A 16,719-nucleotide genomic window follows, 5' to 3' on the forward strand; every position below is an offset into this window, starting at 1 on the left:
TTATTATATTTTGGTATATTTGGAAAATATTCTGTGACCTTTTGGAGAGTCCATATCAGGGATGATCAAACTTTTACATGTAAAGGACCAAAAACCAAATGTCGTTGATAGCCACGGGCCAAAGATAATTATACTTAACAATGTTATTTTAAAGTTGCATTGGGTCATTTCCTAATAAATAAATAAAAAAACATTCATTTGAATCGTATTAGCTAATGCAGTGTAAAATTTTAAAATTCTGACTTAACATTATTAAAACAATCACATTAATAACACAGTGGAGTTCAATGTGGAATAAACTAATCAAGCAGAATCTGCCTTCACCTTGATTTGCTCACTAAAGTCCTCTACACTTCGGGTGACAGTATGTACATTTGAAACTGATTCTGATTAATTGACTCTGTTTAAATTGAAACATTTAATTTCAGTTAGCCTTTTGTAGATTGACAATAAAACCAAAAAAAATAAGTTACATTAAATTTAAAAATGACAATGTCTAAACCATCCAACCGTCCTTTCTTTGTACCTAGCTTATAGATCTAAGATGGATTTGACAGATCCTGGATCTTTAAATCTTGTTAACTGATCTCTGGCTAATGCGGTTCTTCATACAAGTTCATGAATCAGATTAAAATGTCTGGATGAACTGATCTGAGATCGCTGCGTGTGTTGTGAAGGACAGATCTATCGATCCTCGAAATCATGATCAGCAATGCAACGATTGGCTGATGGCACAGCTGCGTAATGACATCATCTGATTAATATTCAATTATCCTTGTGAGCAAAATTACATAGTGTAGTAAATGATTTTAAAAAAATATGATACACCATAACTTTCTACATTTGTTACACCTTCAGTATTTAGACATTTTACTTAGTTTTACATCTAGAGCAGATTCTCTTTATAATAGTAGGCCTTTTCAAGTTTCTTAATCTGCGTAAGGAAAAACTGGCTGTTAAAATCAATTTTGCATCAAAAAAAGCAGTTTGATAACAGTAAAGGTGTCTGCCACTTTTGCAAAACACCAAATCACCGTCATATTAGTAGAAAAAGCACATTCATGACTTCATGAATGATTATTTCTTAAAAAATAAACCAACAAACGAAACACTGTCAATTGTTGTGCATGTCTATTATTATACACAAATTGTACTAAAGCTGGTACCTTAAAATAGTCTCTTTAAACCTCATGGGGAGTATCACCCCATGACAGCTTTTGTACTTTTATTTCAGAGTGCAGATTGCATACTTTAAATTTCTCTATATTTTTAACTTATATTAATATTTATTTATTTATTTATTTATTTTTAACTATTTAGTACATTCCAAAGTGTATATAAAAACTACTACAAGAAAATATCAGTATTTGATACATACTTTCGGATCTAATCCTGTTTATATAAACAAGCCTGCTCCCGAGCAGGTTTGAGCCACCAGACCACTTGCTACCAGAACAACTCTCAGAAGAGTTTTGAAGAACGAAACGATTCTGGATCATGTCATATCGTCAATAACCAAATCATTATCCACATACGAAGAACGGATCCCTGGTGGACATTGAAAGTATATAGATTAGACAAATATGTTGTTGCTGTATTATTTAATATTACATGTTTGACATTTTTGTATTTAGTTTTTTTGAGTTTATATATTGTTCTTTTTGTATTTTTTTTTTGCTAAACTTAAAATGTAAACCTTTGTCAATTTATATGACAATGTTTAAAATAAAAATAAAAAAACATCAACATTTCCAGTTCAACCACACCAACTAAACCAAAAAGTTTCTTCCTACATTTCTGTTTGGTCTTCAAACATTTTTTTACTGCTGATGTGTGTGTGACAGGCAGCTTTTATCCGCTCTGGTTCAGGCAAATGGACGGGCAATTACGCTTATGGCCAGTGAATGTTGACATCCCTGCATATTGGATGGCTCTTTAAATAGCCCCCATCAGCTACAATGGCTCTCTAAGCGCTCAAAACAAAAAAACAAGGGGTTATTTTAAACGCCGAAGTAATTCCGTCATCGATCTCAGGCTGCGTCCACCGTGTCGCCTGCGTTTCAAAGCTTTTAAGAGACGCAAACGTGACGAGAGCTTTCGTCTCTCCTGGGCTGCTTGACAGTTAGTGGTTTTGATTATGGATAGAGATGTGTGTGCTGGAAGTGTGTGTTTTCAGGCTGACAGGAGCATATTTTGTGTAGTATATGGTGCTGTTGAACTGGAGTTTGTGTTTGGTCAGTCTAGTTTAAGCTTTGGATTTAGCTGTGGCCACTATATACTATATACTTTAGACTTTAATGTTCAGATCCAGCGATTCAACAAGAAGAGGCAATACACACAATTTAATTACATTTACATTACATTGACCCTGTCATTTAGCAAACGCTTGTCCAAAATGACTTACAATTAAGGAGGATTCAACAAGAAGAGCTAATTATATAAAGGAACTGTTTCTGCTCAGAGAATTAAGTTCTATAGTAAGGGGGAGTTTTATTTTATTTTATTTTTTGGGAAAGAGAAAAAAAAATGTTTCTACAGGCCCACTCACTTGTGTGAATAAAAACTTCATAAATTTATCCATTTATTTTCTTTTTGGCTTAGTCCCTTTATTAAAAAGGGGTCGCCACTGCGAAATGAACCGCCAATTTATTCAGCCTTTTTTTTACACAGCATATGCCCTTCCAGCTGCGACCCATCACTGGGAAACACCCATACTCTCTCATTCACACACTTACACTACAGCCAATTTAGCTTACCCATATCACCTGTACCTCATACCTTTGGACTGTTGGGGGAAACTGGAGCCCCCGGAGGAAACTTGCGCCAACACGGGAAGAACATGCAAACTTCACACAGAAATGCCAACTGACTTAACTGAGACTCGAACCAGCGCCCTTCTTGCTGTTAGGCGACAGTGCAACCCACTGTCACCGCGCTGATACTTCATAAAAGGAGTTTTTTTTTTATTTTATTTTTTTTATAAAGTGTCTAGTGCAAATGTGCAAAACTGGTGGAAGGGTGGATTAAAGTGTCAGAGATGAACAAGTATTTTGTACAGGTGGTTTGGCAAGCCCACTAACCTGTGGAGGCACAGTTTCAGCTTTTTAATTGTTTAATGCCTGATTACAAACAGTTTAAATTTATTTATTTAGGTGGATTATTACCAGCATTTTGGCATTAACACTGGTGCTATGGGCAGTTGCTACAGTAAAAAGTGTTGTGATTTTAACAGTGTAAAGAAGAATACCTGTTAAGTTAAAATGCTATAAACAGTAGTATATTTAGTAGTATAACAGTAGTATAACAGTAGTATAAAACTAGTATATCTAGTCCTACATTGTTAAATTCATAGCTTTTGTAAGTAAAAAAAAAAAACTATATAGTTTGTCGTCATTAACCTTGATTTGAGAATCATGTTCATTTAAATTAATAATTTGACTTCTAGTTGATCATTTGGAAAAGTGGCAGAAGGTTGATTTTTCTGATGAATCATCTGCATCCCAATCATCACGAATACTGCAGTAGACCTATTGGAACCAGCATTTACCCAAGATGCTCTCTGAAATCAGTCAAGTTTGGTGAAGGAAAAGTCGGGGTTGGGGGTTACATTCAGTATGGGGGCGTGCAAGAGATCTGCAGAGTGGATGGCAACATGATCAGCCTGAGGTATCAAGACATTTGTGCTGCTCATTACATTACAAACCACAGGAGAGGGAAATTCTTCATCAGAATAGCGCTCCTTCTCATACTTCAGCTTCCACATTCCGTGCTCCAGGAGTGGCCAGCCCAGTCACCAGAATAAACATTATTGAGCATGTCTGGGGTAAGATGAACGAGAAGGCATTGAAGAGGAATCCATAGAATCTTGATGAACTCCTTCTTGATGAGTCCTGCAAAAAACGCTTTCTTTGCCATTCCAGATGACTTTATTAATAAGTGATTTGAGTTATTGCAGAGATGTATGGATGCAGTCCTCCAAGATCATAGGAGTCATACACAATATTCATTCTTTTTCCACTGCACCATGACCAAAGTCAGACCTTACTGTCCTAATTAATTCATTGAAAATAAAGGCATGATCATATTTTATTTTGGTAAAATAAGCATAATCTAGAGGCCTAAACTAGCACTTGTGTGTATTGCCTCTTGTTGAATCTCTGAATGCCTCCTCAATTGTCAGTCACTTTGGTCAAAAGCATCTGGTAAATGTAAACAGAGTGCATTTACACTTGTCCTTTTCACAATCAGATAGCTCTTCAATTAGGAAAAAATAAAAAATAAATAAATAAATAAATAAACGCATGAAGTGACCAGGTATAAAATGCACCATTGTTTAGTTCTGTTGTGGGAATCAAACAATTAATTTTTTATTGTGATTTTATTTTATTATTCTTACTTTTATTTTATTTTGTTTATTTTATTTAGATTTTGTTTATTTTATTCTTTTATTTGTATGTAATTTAATCAAATTGTATTTATGTATTTTTTATTTCTTAATTAGATTTTATTTTGTTTTTTATTATAATTTTATTTTATTTTATTTGTTATTATGATTTTATTTTATTTTTTATTTTATTTTATTTTTTATTATGATTTAATTTTAATTTAGTTTATTTATTTTTCATTTTATCCTGTTTTATTTAGATTTTTAGTTAGTTTTTTAAAGATATTTTTAAACATTTTTATGTAATTTAAATAATTTTTTATTTTATTTTAATCATGCAGTGTGATAATTAAACCAGCTCTCTCAAATAACTCTTTTTTTATTGCAATCGTAGATACTCTCACATTTTATTAAATGAACACAAGCAAGAGAATTTTTTTAATTATGTTTATTGTAATTTGTAATTTTAAAGCACAAACAATGCAACTAAAAAAACAAAGAATAACCACCAAAAGTATAAGAAAATTCCATAAACAACAAAAACTGCATTAAGGAATAATTAAGTAAATGAGACTCCTTCAGTTAAATGAATCGCTGAATGTCTCCACAATTGTCAGTCACTTTGGACAAAAGCATCTCCTAAATGTAAATAGAGGGCATTTACACTTGTCCTTTTCTCAATCAGATAGCTATACGATCAGAAAAAAATAAAAATGTATGAAGTGACCAGGCGTAAAAATCCCCATTGTTTACTTCTGTTGTGGGAATCAAATAATGAATCATATGCTTGTAGTTGTATGTGCATATATTAAGCCAAGCTAGAAGAAAAAAAAACCACATGCATCACCTTAAAAGCTATAACAGCACTGGAATATAGTCTATTACAGCATCTCAGACAGCGAGCTCTCAAAAACGGATGATCGTTCGTAGATAATGATCTGTTATGTCAGCAACCGCAGTCTGCGTCTCTTCATTAGCATTAAGGTTAATGCAGATCAAAATGAAGCGCAGGATTAATGATTGTGTCAATCTGCGTGACAATCAGCCGGCTGCTAGCTAGTTCCTTTATACAACAAACATCTTTTTTTCACATTTGCATTTGTCTTTGTGTTTACAATCATTTGCAGATCATAAAACGGGATGATTCAGAGAAGAACGTCTCAACAAATGAATCTCTTGATTATGTTTTCATACAAGAGTATTTTTCTCATCTGTTTAGTGTCTGTTCATTTGGTCAGTCTATATTCAGTAAGGCCTAGAGCTACTTATTTTCTTCCTCAATTACAGCGTCCGGCCTGAGGAGTGGCATGATGGAGGGATTTTCATAACAGAGAGATATAAAAGAAGGGAATATCTCAGATTAACCTGGAGTGCTGATGTCTTTAGCGAGGGTTGGCCTTCACTTATCAGTCTTTATTTCATGCATTCAATCTCCCTCTATTATTTTCTTGTTGGTTCCGTATTTGTTTTCCTCTGGAAGGAAACACCTCGGGTTAAATGTTTATTGAACTCTGAAACTATTTTCTCTGTCCGGATCAATTCAGCATGTTGCGATCACTAACGCCTTTGCTTGCAAATGGAAAATGGTGTGTGTGCGCGTGTGTGCGTGCGTGCGTGCGTGCGTGCGTGTGCGTGTGCGTGCGTGCGTGCGTGTGCGTGTGCATGTGTGCGCGTGTGAGTGTGTGTGTGTGTGTGTGCGCGCGTGTGTGTGTGTGTGTGTGTGTGGGCGCGTGTGTGTGTGTGTGTGTGTGTGTGTGTGTGTGTGTGTGTGTGTGCGCGTGTGTGCGTGTGTCTGTGTGTCTGTGTGTGCGTGCGTGCGTGCGTGTGTGCATGCGTGTGTGTTCAGTGAGCGTGTGTGTGTGTTATAGTGTTTTATGTACAAATATTTGCAGTGAGCAGTAGTGGAGACTGGGGAAGTTGTCAGGTATTGGAGATAAAATTGATTAAATGAACAGTATTTATTTTTTATTTATTTTATTTTATACTATTTTTAAAATTAATTTAATTTAATTTTACAAATACATGCAGTTAGCATAAGTGAAGACTAAAGAAGTTGTGTGTATTTTATTTTAGTTTATTTTATGTAATTTAATTTAATTTTATTTGTTTTATTATATTTAGATTTTTTTATTATGATTTTATTTTATTTTATATTTTATGATTTTATTTTATTAATTTCATTTGATTTATTTAATGTTATGTAATTTAATTAATAATTAAATCATTTTTTATTTTATTATGATTTATTTTTATTATGATTTTACTTTATTTTATTTAGATTTTTTATTTTATTTAGATTTCTTTAGATTTTTTTTATTTAGATTTTCTATCATTTTTATTTTTTATTTTATTAATTTAATTTTATGTAATTTAATCAAATTGTATTTATTTATTTTAATTTAATTTAGTTAGTTTAATAATTATTTTTTTATTATTTTTAAAATGCATTTATTTATTTATGTATATTTATTTTTTCTATTTAATTTAATGTAATTTTAATTTATTTAATTTAGATTTTTTATTATGATTATATTTTATTTTATTTTATTTTTATTTATGTTCATTATTGTTATTATTGATATTGTTTATTTATGTTATATAGAATTTTTATTAAGATTTTTATTTTATTTTATTCATTTACGTTTATGTAATTTAATCAAATTTTATTTATTCATTTATTCATTCATTCATTTTCTTTTTGGCTTCGTCCCTTTATTAATCCGGGGTCACCACAGCGGAATGAACCCCCAACTTATCCAGCACGTTTTTACGCAGCGGATGCCCTTCCAGCCGCAACCCATCTCTGGGAAACATCCACACACACATTCACACACACAATCGTATAACGACAATTAGCCTACCCAATTCACCTGTACCACATGTCTTTGGAATGTGGGGGAAACTGGAGCATCCGGAGGAAACCTACACAAATGCAGGGAGAACATGCAGACTCCACACAGAATTGCCAACTGAACCGAGGTTCAAACCAGCGACCTTCTTGCTGTGAGGCGACAGCACTACCTACTGCTCCAATGCATCTCCATTTATTTTTTTATTTATTTTTAATTTAGTTTAGTAATTTATTAATTTAATATTTTAGTATTATTGTTTATTTTATTTATTTATTTTTGTTTTTTAAATTTATTTTATTTGGATTTTTTTTATCATGATTTTTTATTTTTTTATTTATTTTTTTATTTATTTTAGATTTTTTTATTATGATTTTATTTTATTTTTTTATTTTACTTTATTTTATTATTATTTTTTTATTATTATTTTATTTTATGTAATTTAATCAATTTAGCATAGAAATCAGACTTTTTTATTATTAGCAAGAGCACATTTTTAATAACAGAATTTTTTATAAGACACCAAAATATCATATCAATTATCAGTTATATATTTATTTAAACAGTTTAATTAATTGCCAGTACTGTCTCCGCATAAATAACTCCCAAGCAGGTTTGCTAAATTACTCTGACACACTGTTTAGGAATGTTAACAACCAAATAAAAAATCACATTAAAACCATTACGATGCTCATAATGTTGCATAACTTTATATAGTCATCCTGAATAGTCCCATACATCCTTCAGCTCTAACAGATGTACTCGGATACAGCGTCTACCACGTAGGTATGTCAGTGCCGGTGTGTGCATGTGTGATCTGATAAGAGCAAAATCCTCAACCCATCCTCTCCTTTTTTGTGTGAGAGAGAGAGATTACGGCAAAAAAAGAAAGAGAGAAGGAGACGCGAAGAGATGGAGTGATTGTAGAGAGCGATAAGCACGGACTTGCTGGAGATAAGCAGTGAAGTAAACACACACAATAATCAATCATAGATTCTTCTCAACGTTATTGCTTTTTGAGTGTGTTTGTGTATGTTTATCTCTGTGTGTGTGTGGGCCTTTGTCTGAACTATATTTTCAGATATTTCTCCTCGTCATACAGTTGAAGTCAAAATTATTAGCCCTCCTCTGAATCTTTTTTCAAATAATTCCCAAATGGTGTTTAACAGAGGGAGGAATTTTACACAGTATTTTCTATAATATTTTTTCGTTTGGAAAACCTCTTATTTGTTTGATTTTGGCTAGAATAAAAGCAGTTTTTAATGTTTTTAAATAACATTTTAAAGGTCAATATTAGCCCCCTTAAGCAATATATATTTTATATTTTAGCAATATATATTGTTTAATTATTAATTGTGGACAAACCACTGTTATACAATGACTTGCCTAATTGACCCTTCACTAATAGTCTGATAGACTGTTGTTGTGCAATAAGGTATAGCATTAGTAACCAACAAGGAAACACGCATGGACAGAGCTTCTACATAATTCATTAATAGAAAGAACAGCCAGAAAGGGGAAATTGATGGATTTGTGCCAAATATTAGCATCATTGACCCATAGCGATGTACAGTACCTATAACTGTCAGTTTGTTTGTGTACTTTTTATTCAGTTTGCATTCTAATTTGCAGTTAAGTGGACAAAATAAATGAATTGAAATGCAAATCAAAATATAAATAGCAGAAGTGAACAAATAGATTTTCCCTACCAGCAAATATTAATCCAACACTAAATATAAAAGCAGACACTAAGCCGTTATAACGTCATCACCAATGACTAAATCTCCAAAAGACAAACAAACATATCAGTGAATTGTAGCTCTGACATGGACATGAGGCTTATAAATTACTGAAAAACAGCTGCGGGTGAAGTATATTGATCGCAAGTGCTCAGTTTGTGATCATATCTCGGTTTTGTTTTGTTGATATGTGATTTCAAATATTCGTAGCTCGAAACAGATGGAAAATGATTGCTATTAGTATGACTACTATAGCGAGGGCTTAAACGGAGCAGTGCTCATAATATCAAGCGAAAAAAAGAAAAAGACAGCTGGGAAACCTAATCTGCTTTGTATTTTTGTAGGAAACACAGTTTAGATCTGTTTAAGGTAAGAGGTGTGTGAGTTATTGTCATCTATCAATGAATGTGTCAGGAGTATCGAAACAAAACCAACTAAACTCCGCTCCTTTAGCGCCCCTAACAGAGCTTGATCCATGCTGGCGTTTCTCCTCTTGGGTTTTAGGTTTTGAAAAAGGAAAAAATTCCACCACCCTGTCCAAACTTTTAGAAGACCAGGTATCAGATTTGCACAATCCATATGCATAACACTTTAGCTTGTTTCCCTCGCTCGAAAGCTTGACAGAGCTCCTGCACGTAGCTACGGTTGCTAAGCCACGATTGGTAGGTGGTGGTTTTTGGGTGTGGCTTAGCGAAGGGTGAATTACCCTAACTTGCTTAATTAATCTAGTTAAAGAGCCCCTATTATGGGTTTTTGAAAGTTATCCATGCAGTGTGTAACACGGCTCTAAGTGATTGAAACCATCCAGCTAAGGTTTAAATCTGAAAGTGCACCGTTGGAAACAATTGATTCTTTAATGAAATAGCTGACTCAGTGTCGAATAAATGACTCTGGATTTTTTGCTTGAACGTGTCGACCTCGATACAGTACATCACCAAAAATGTAGTTCCAGATCCGGTAAAATGTGAACTCACCTTTCCCTTCAGACACTAGCGGAGTGCGAGGAATCACGGGACTGATCATGATGCGAAGATGATTATCACTGACAGATGGAGATTCGGCTGCAAGAAATAATGACTAAATCTCCACAGCCATATTAATCACTGAAGCCAAGCAGGGCTGAGCCTGGTCAGTAGCTGGATGGGAGACCACTAGGGAACACTAGGTTGCTGTTGGAAGTGGTGTTAGTGAGGCCAGCAGGGGGCACTCAACCTGTGGTCTGTGTGAGTCCTAATGCCCCAGTAAAAGTGAAGGGGACACTACACTGTCAGTGGGCGCCGTCTTTCGGATGAGACGTTAAACCGAGGTCCTGACTCTCTGTGGTCATTTAAAATCCCATGGCACTTCTTGTGAAAGAGCAGGGGTGTAACCCCGGTGTCCTGGCCAAAGTCCCTCTATCGGCCCATACGTTCATGGCCTCCTAATCATCCCCTTCCACCGAATTGGCTCTATCGCTGTCTCTCCACTCCACCAGTAGCTGGTGTGTGGTGAGCGCACTGGCGCCGTTGTCCTGTGGCTGCCGTCGCATCATCCAAGTGGATGCTGCACACTGGTGGTGTTGTGGTGAGACCTCCCTCATGATTGTGAAGCGCTTTGGGTGTATGGCCATACACAATAAATGCGCTTCATAAATACACATTACATTACATTACATAAAGGGTTAAAGTTCATTTTCACAACAATACCACAGTATAGCCAACCTAGCGCTGTGTTTGTTTCTGTCATTTTTCTGATGATTGATACAATAACCTGCGCTGCAACTCGGAATCCGTCGGACATTTGCCATTAGAGGATGAAGCAGCAGAGACTTTAAGTATGGGACCTTAACAGGGACATTGTCATTAACTTTTACAGTTCAAATGCACCAGTTTTTTCTTCCTCCTGATTATAACATGTAAATGTGATTAAAATCATTGCTTCGTTTTCTGTAGGTTGCAAAATATGTGTTTAATTGTGTGTTGTAACTTGTAATCGCTCCGCGCGGTTTGTAATCACTTATCCATTATAAATCAGTGCTTGTACTGTATCTCTCAGGTTAAACCTTCATGGGGCAATTCACTTATTGTGTCCAAAACCATGTTAAAACAGGACACGTGCTTCGTCCTTTACCGATTTAAATGCATTTCTGATCTCGCGATCCTCTGCCATTTGTCTTTGCTATGGCCACCATCAGCTGTTCCTCACACGCGCAGCTTTTGCCACTGTGTGGATTAATACTGAATGTGTTTGTCGTTGTTAATACTTGGGGTTAGGTTTAAGAGTGGAGCAATATGCTGGTGCTTAACTGCATTACTTTATTGCATCTAATCACAACAGACTGGGTCATCGGACCAATCAGCACAGATTAGCTTCTCGCTAAGGAGGGGTTTGTGAACAAATGAATCCCTAAATAATCATATGGGAGTTGTTGGGATAATTAGGTAAAATTATGCATATTATAAGACAATGAAAGTGTTTTTTGACCGTGCATGCATATCAAACTGTTGTTGGAGACCCTAAAAACCAAAATGTGACCTTTTATAATGCAAAATAGGGGCTCTTTAAGACTTTAAGGGCCCTATCATACACCCGGCGCAGTGGGGCGCAAGACGCAGCGCAATAGTCTTTAGGTAGTTTCAGCTTGGCGCAAGAGTCGTTTTGAGGCGTTGCGCTACGCTGTTTAAATAGCAAATGCATCAACGCTCATTTGTGCGCCCATAGGCGTTCTGGTCTAAAAAGGAAGGCGTTCTGAGGCGGACCGCTGGCGCGTTGCTATTTTGAGAAACTATAATAGGTTTTTCCATTAGACCAAAACTAAACCGGTCTAAACTCCGGCGCAGAGTTGTGCCTCGCTTACGCACTGCTTAATACTAGCAAGAGAGCAATAGGCAAATATCTTTACACATGAAAAAATTTAAATATTAAGGATATATATAGGATATAATAAGAATAGATATAGGATATAAATATAAAGGATTAAAATATTACAAAATATATTAATTTCTAGCCTATATAAATATGAAAAATCACTGGTTTTATGTCTTCTTCATCTCGGGAGGCTTTTTCAGTTCATTCATAACAATTCGCTTTTGTATAATGTTATTATTATTAGCAGTATTATTTAATATATCCATATTTATATTTGTTTTATTAAAAACAAGCTTAGATTTGCCCACCTGCAGGTTTTAGACCATATGGGGCACAGCATGTGTTTTAGGATATAACTCAGGTTTTTCAGCACATTTTGCTATTATTATTCATTTATTTGTTTGCTGGAAATGAGAACTGAATTTAGAAATACTTTTGAAACAAATCTTTGCGCTTAACAAACGAAATTAATTATTTATAGGCTAATTGATGTCTGTGCATAAAGGTTTCCCTATCCAAGAGCGAAAATGAAAGTAGATCATTTATCTCTCATTCTCACGCAGTAGATGCTCTGTTTAACAGTTTTCTGTTAAAACACTGTTAACTGTTAACTGTTTGCTTGTGAAATGCTCATTTTTTCCACTTAGACTTACTTTGCGTCCTGTAAATAGCGAATGCGCTCTTGGCGCGACGCAGCTGGGTCTTAAAGGAAATGGGAGATGAGACTGTAATTGGTTTATTCTCAAAACACACCTATAACTCATTAAGAAAATAAACTTAACCCTTTCAGACCATGCGCCGCGGCGCAAAGCGGATTTTCCCGTCCTTAAATTAGCAAAAACGCGTCCTGACATGCCCTGAAAGCGTTTGCGCCCTGCGTTTGCACTCTGCGCATGGACCGTCAAAATAGAGCCCTATATGTCTCTTTAAGCTAAATACTAGTATCTTGAAAAATCTCTAGTAAAATATGATGTAGTCATCATGGCAAAGATAAAAGAAATCAGTTATTAGAAATAAGTTAATACTAACATGTTTAGAAATGTGATTAAAAATATCTTCTTTCCTTTAAACAGAAATTGAGGAAAAATAAATACAGGAGGGCTAATCATTTTGACTTCAACTGTAAGTTGTTTTGGCAGTTGAGTCGGTGAAACTCTCCATCACTGTAACCGCCAGCTGTCTCGCTCACACATTAGCATTAGTGTTTAATCAGACCACGTGACGCTGTGTTTTGTACAGTATGAAAATTTTCGCTTTCTCAGATAGCGATGAGTCATCATTGAATGTACTTTCTGCCATATGTCTCGTCTTCCACTCGTCAGAAGAGAGAACGACACTAATGAGGGACTTTCTGTCATCTCTTCATTTGCTGGGATCTCTCAGTACCTGAAACAGCAATGATGATTATTGCGGAACATTTTATTGCTTTAGCATGTGAAGTTTGACGTTTTATTTCGAGACCATCTGAAAGTCCCTGTCAAAGTGCACATTCGCATTTGTCAGAAGAGAGGAACTTTTTGCAGGTATGATGTCTGGCAGATGCTAAATTTGACTTTTTATGAGACTTAATGGAGATCTGACTTGTGATTCATTCAAGTTTTAACAATAGCTAAGTATATTTCTGCGCACAAGTGGAAATTTAAGGAAACACTACATCTTGTTTTATGAAAATATGCTAATATTATAACTCCTCTAAAGTAAGCAGTTGAGCTTTACCATTTTTTAATCTATTCAGCTGATCTTTGGGTCTGGTGGGAGCACTTTTAGCTTAGCTTAGCATAGATCATTGAATCGGATTAGACCATTAGCATTTCGCTCAAAAATGAACAAAGAGTTTAGAAACTTTTTTTTTTTATTTAAAGCTTGACTCTTCAGTTGTTACATCATCTACTAGGCTAAGATTTAGGAACTATACTCTCATTCTGGCATAATAATCAAGCAATTTTGTTGGTGTACCATGCCTGCAGCAGGAGCAATGACATTACGCAGCACCTGAAAATATTTCTGAATCATATGTCATAAATATCTTCATAGTTGCAAGATTTTCAGGTGCTTTGTAATTTGTAGAAAATAGCAACTTTTCTTTTCCATCAGCCTTAGTACATGATGTAACTACATGAAAGTTCAGCTTTTTTGGACAATTATCGAAACACTTGTAATGCTAATAGTGTAATTCACTTCAATGATTTAGACTAAGCTAAGCTAAAAGTGCTCCAGTCAGACCCGGAGGTCGGCTGATTGGTGTCAAAAATGCTAAAACTCAACAGTTTAACTCTATTTTCAAACAAAGTAGAGTGTTTTTTGAACTTGTAGGATTTGTTTTGTTGGAGACCTGGAAATGTATTTGATAAACGGGTTTCCATCATCTTGTAATCAGATAAAAAACGGCAGGTTTAAATGGAGGAGTGTCTCCCTCATCTACTTGTGATTCAACTGACAAAAATGCATCCAAACATCAAGTGCAAACAGCGCCTTTGTTGAAGAGTGACAATATTTACTTCTTAGTTCTGCAATGCAAAATAAACTAAAATGATCAAATCTGTCTTTACAGGGGGTGAACAGCATGTTTCAGGTGTTCCTGACGGGGAATAACTCGGATCACTTCAGCATTTCTCCCACCTCAGTGCAGGGCAGAGCTGACCTCCGCCTGCGTGTGGCCATCCCGCTGGACTACGAGACCATCCGCAGCTACAGCTTCTCTGTGAGTGTTGAAAAATTACATATGTATCCCTCTAAACTTATCTCAAATATTTTAAAAGAAGTCTCTTTATCACTGTGGGTGCATTCATTAATTCAAAATACTGTAAAAACTATAATGTTTGTATTTTATTGATCATTTGCTGCTTAAGCCATATTTCTTGTGCTTCTTAATGTTTTTTTTGTGCATCAGCAATATTTTTCACTAGAGAAAAGTTCAAAAGAAAGAGTTTCTTACATACAAAAAATTGCTTTTGCTGCTTTTATAAACTACTCATTAAAAACTACTACTTTTTTAAACTTGTCGGAAGTTTTTTGGGACACCTTAATAAATAAATTTATAAAAATTATTGAGTTAACCTAATCGATTTGTGTAGTGACAATATAAAGAAATTGTGTGGAACCAAGCATTTGTCTACAGCAGGGTTTTTCAAAGTCTAAGACAGTGGGCCTCCCTTTTGACACAACTTATCCATTGGCGCCCCCCTCCTCCCAAACACGCACGCACGCACGCACACACACACACACACACACACACACACACACACACACACACACACACACACACACACACACACACACACACACATATGTATTTATATATATATATATATATATATATATATATATATATATATATATATATATATATATATATATATATATATATATATATATATATATATAAAAAGAAACAGACAGATGTCAGACTGTTAACTCACTTTTATCATCATTTGCATGAAAGTGCAATTATTTACAGAGTAATAACAAGTATTTTAATATAACGTTTTTAAAACTAGGATGGTTCAATATGAATAGAACAGATCCAGAACTGGCCATCCCAACCAAAACAGTCGAAGTTTAGCGGGTCTCATGCTGTCATTAGCCAAAATATCTTGACAAACCACACATAAAGGTTGTGGTTCATCAGCTGGTCCTGTCCACGTAAATCCTAAACTGAAATACTGATCATCATATCGTCGTCTTTTGGGTTTAAGCCCTGAACTTGAAGGCTTTGAAACGGGGGGGTCTCAGAAACCGATCCATTGTATTAGCAGCATAGACTGTAAATTAGCAGGCATATACCTGTATTGGCGGGCTTGCCAAACAGAAGCGAATTCACAGCTATGGCCTTCTGGGTAAAAAAGGTTTTCTTATTTCAGACGTATTATTTTTTTTAGCTTTGTTTAATTAAAACGTTTAAATATAATAAAAAAATACATATAATAATTAAACTTAATAATTATTTTTTTATTATATAATATTTTTTCCCGCGCCTCCCCTGACATGCTCTGGCGCCCCCCAGGGGAGGCGCGCCTCACACTTTGAAAACCACTGGTCTACAGTGTAATAAATAAATAAATAAAGTGTTTATAATGTTTATAAATTGTGTTTATATTAATATTATACAAAGTTTACAGAACTGCCGCTCAATGGATATTTTTTAGACCAGTCTCTGTAAACCCAGAGATGGTTGTGCATGAAAATGCATGTGCATGAATCATGTTCAGAGTCACTTAAATCACCTTTCTTCTTCATTTTGACGCTAGGTTTGAACTGCAGCAGATCATCTTGACCAAGGCTCATGCCTAAATGCATTGAGTTACTGATGATTAACTGATTAAAAATCGGTGTTAGCGAGCAGTTAAGCCGGTGTACCTAATAAAGTGCCGATGAGTGTATATGTATTTGTGGGACTTGATTGAATCTGTTGGCAATTATATATAAATTGTATACTAGAATGGAAAAGATAAAATTACAGAAACAAGCATTTGTTGCCTTTGAAATATCTTCCACTGATGAATCATTCATAATAGGGCTGGGAATTTGTCTGGCATAGGGTCCATTTAGATTTTCTTTTATATCTTTAAAGATGTGTGCTAAAATAAGTTCTTGGATATAAGGCACTTACTCATATTTACCTGGATAATTTAATATGAGAAATAAGTTATGTTACACATTACATGCAATACAGTAAATTTCTCCAGTGTAATTAATCTGCTATTTTAACATTTAGAATGAGGATCATGTCAGCGTAGAGTTATATGGAACTTAAACAGTGATTTCAAATGGAGAAAATGAAATTTGAATGAATGAAGCAGACTGTACAGTATGTTGAAAGAGAGAGAGAGCAGTGGTGTCATGCTGCTAGAGTTGAGCTGTGTTTCTGTGCTTGATTTAGTTTAACTGGCTGGAGCTGCTC

General features: G+C 34.9%; 1 protein-coding gene across 3 annotated transcripts in view; it reads left to right on the forward strand.

Moving 5' to 3' along the window:
• Positions 1-16,719, forward strand: part of cdh23 (cadherin-related 23) — a 473,177-nt gene that overhangs the window by 244,226 nt on the left and 212,232 nt on the right. For all 3 annotated transcript variants that reach the window (XM_073919489.1, XM_073919491.1, NM_214809.1), the window contains 1 exon segment: positions 14,371-14,520. In XM_073919489.1, the coding sequence (XP_073775590.1) occupies positions 14,371-14,520 (150 nt within the window).

Source organism: Danio rerio, chromosome 13, assembly GCF_049306965.1.
Source record: "Danio rerio strain Tuebingen ecotype United States chromosome 13, GRCz12tu, whole genome shotgun sequence".
NCBI lineage: Eukaryota > Metazoa > Chordata > Actinopteri > Cypriniformes > Danionidae > Danio > Danio rerio.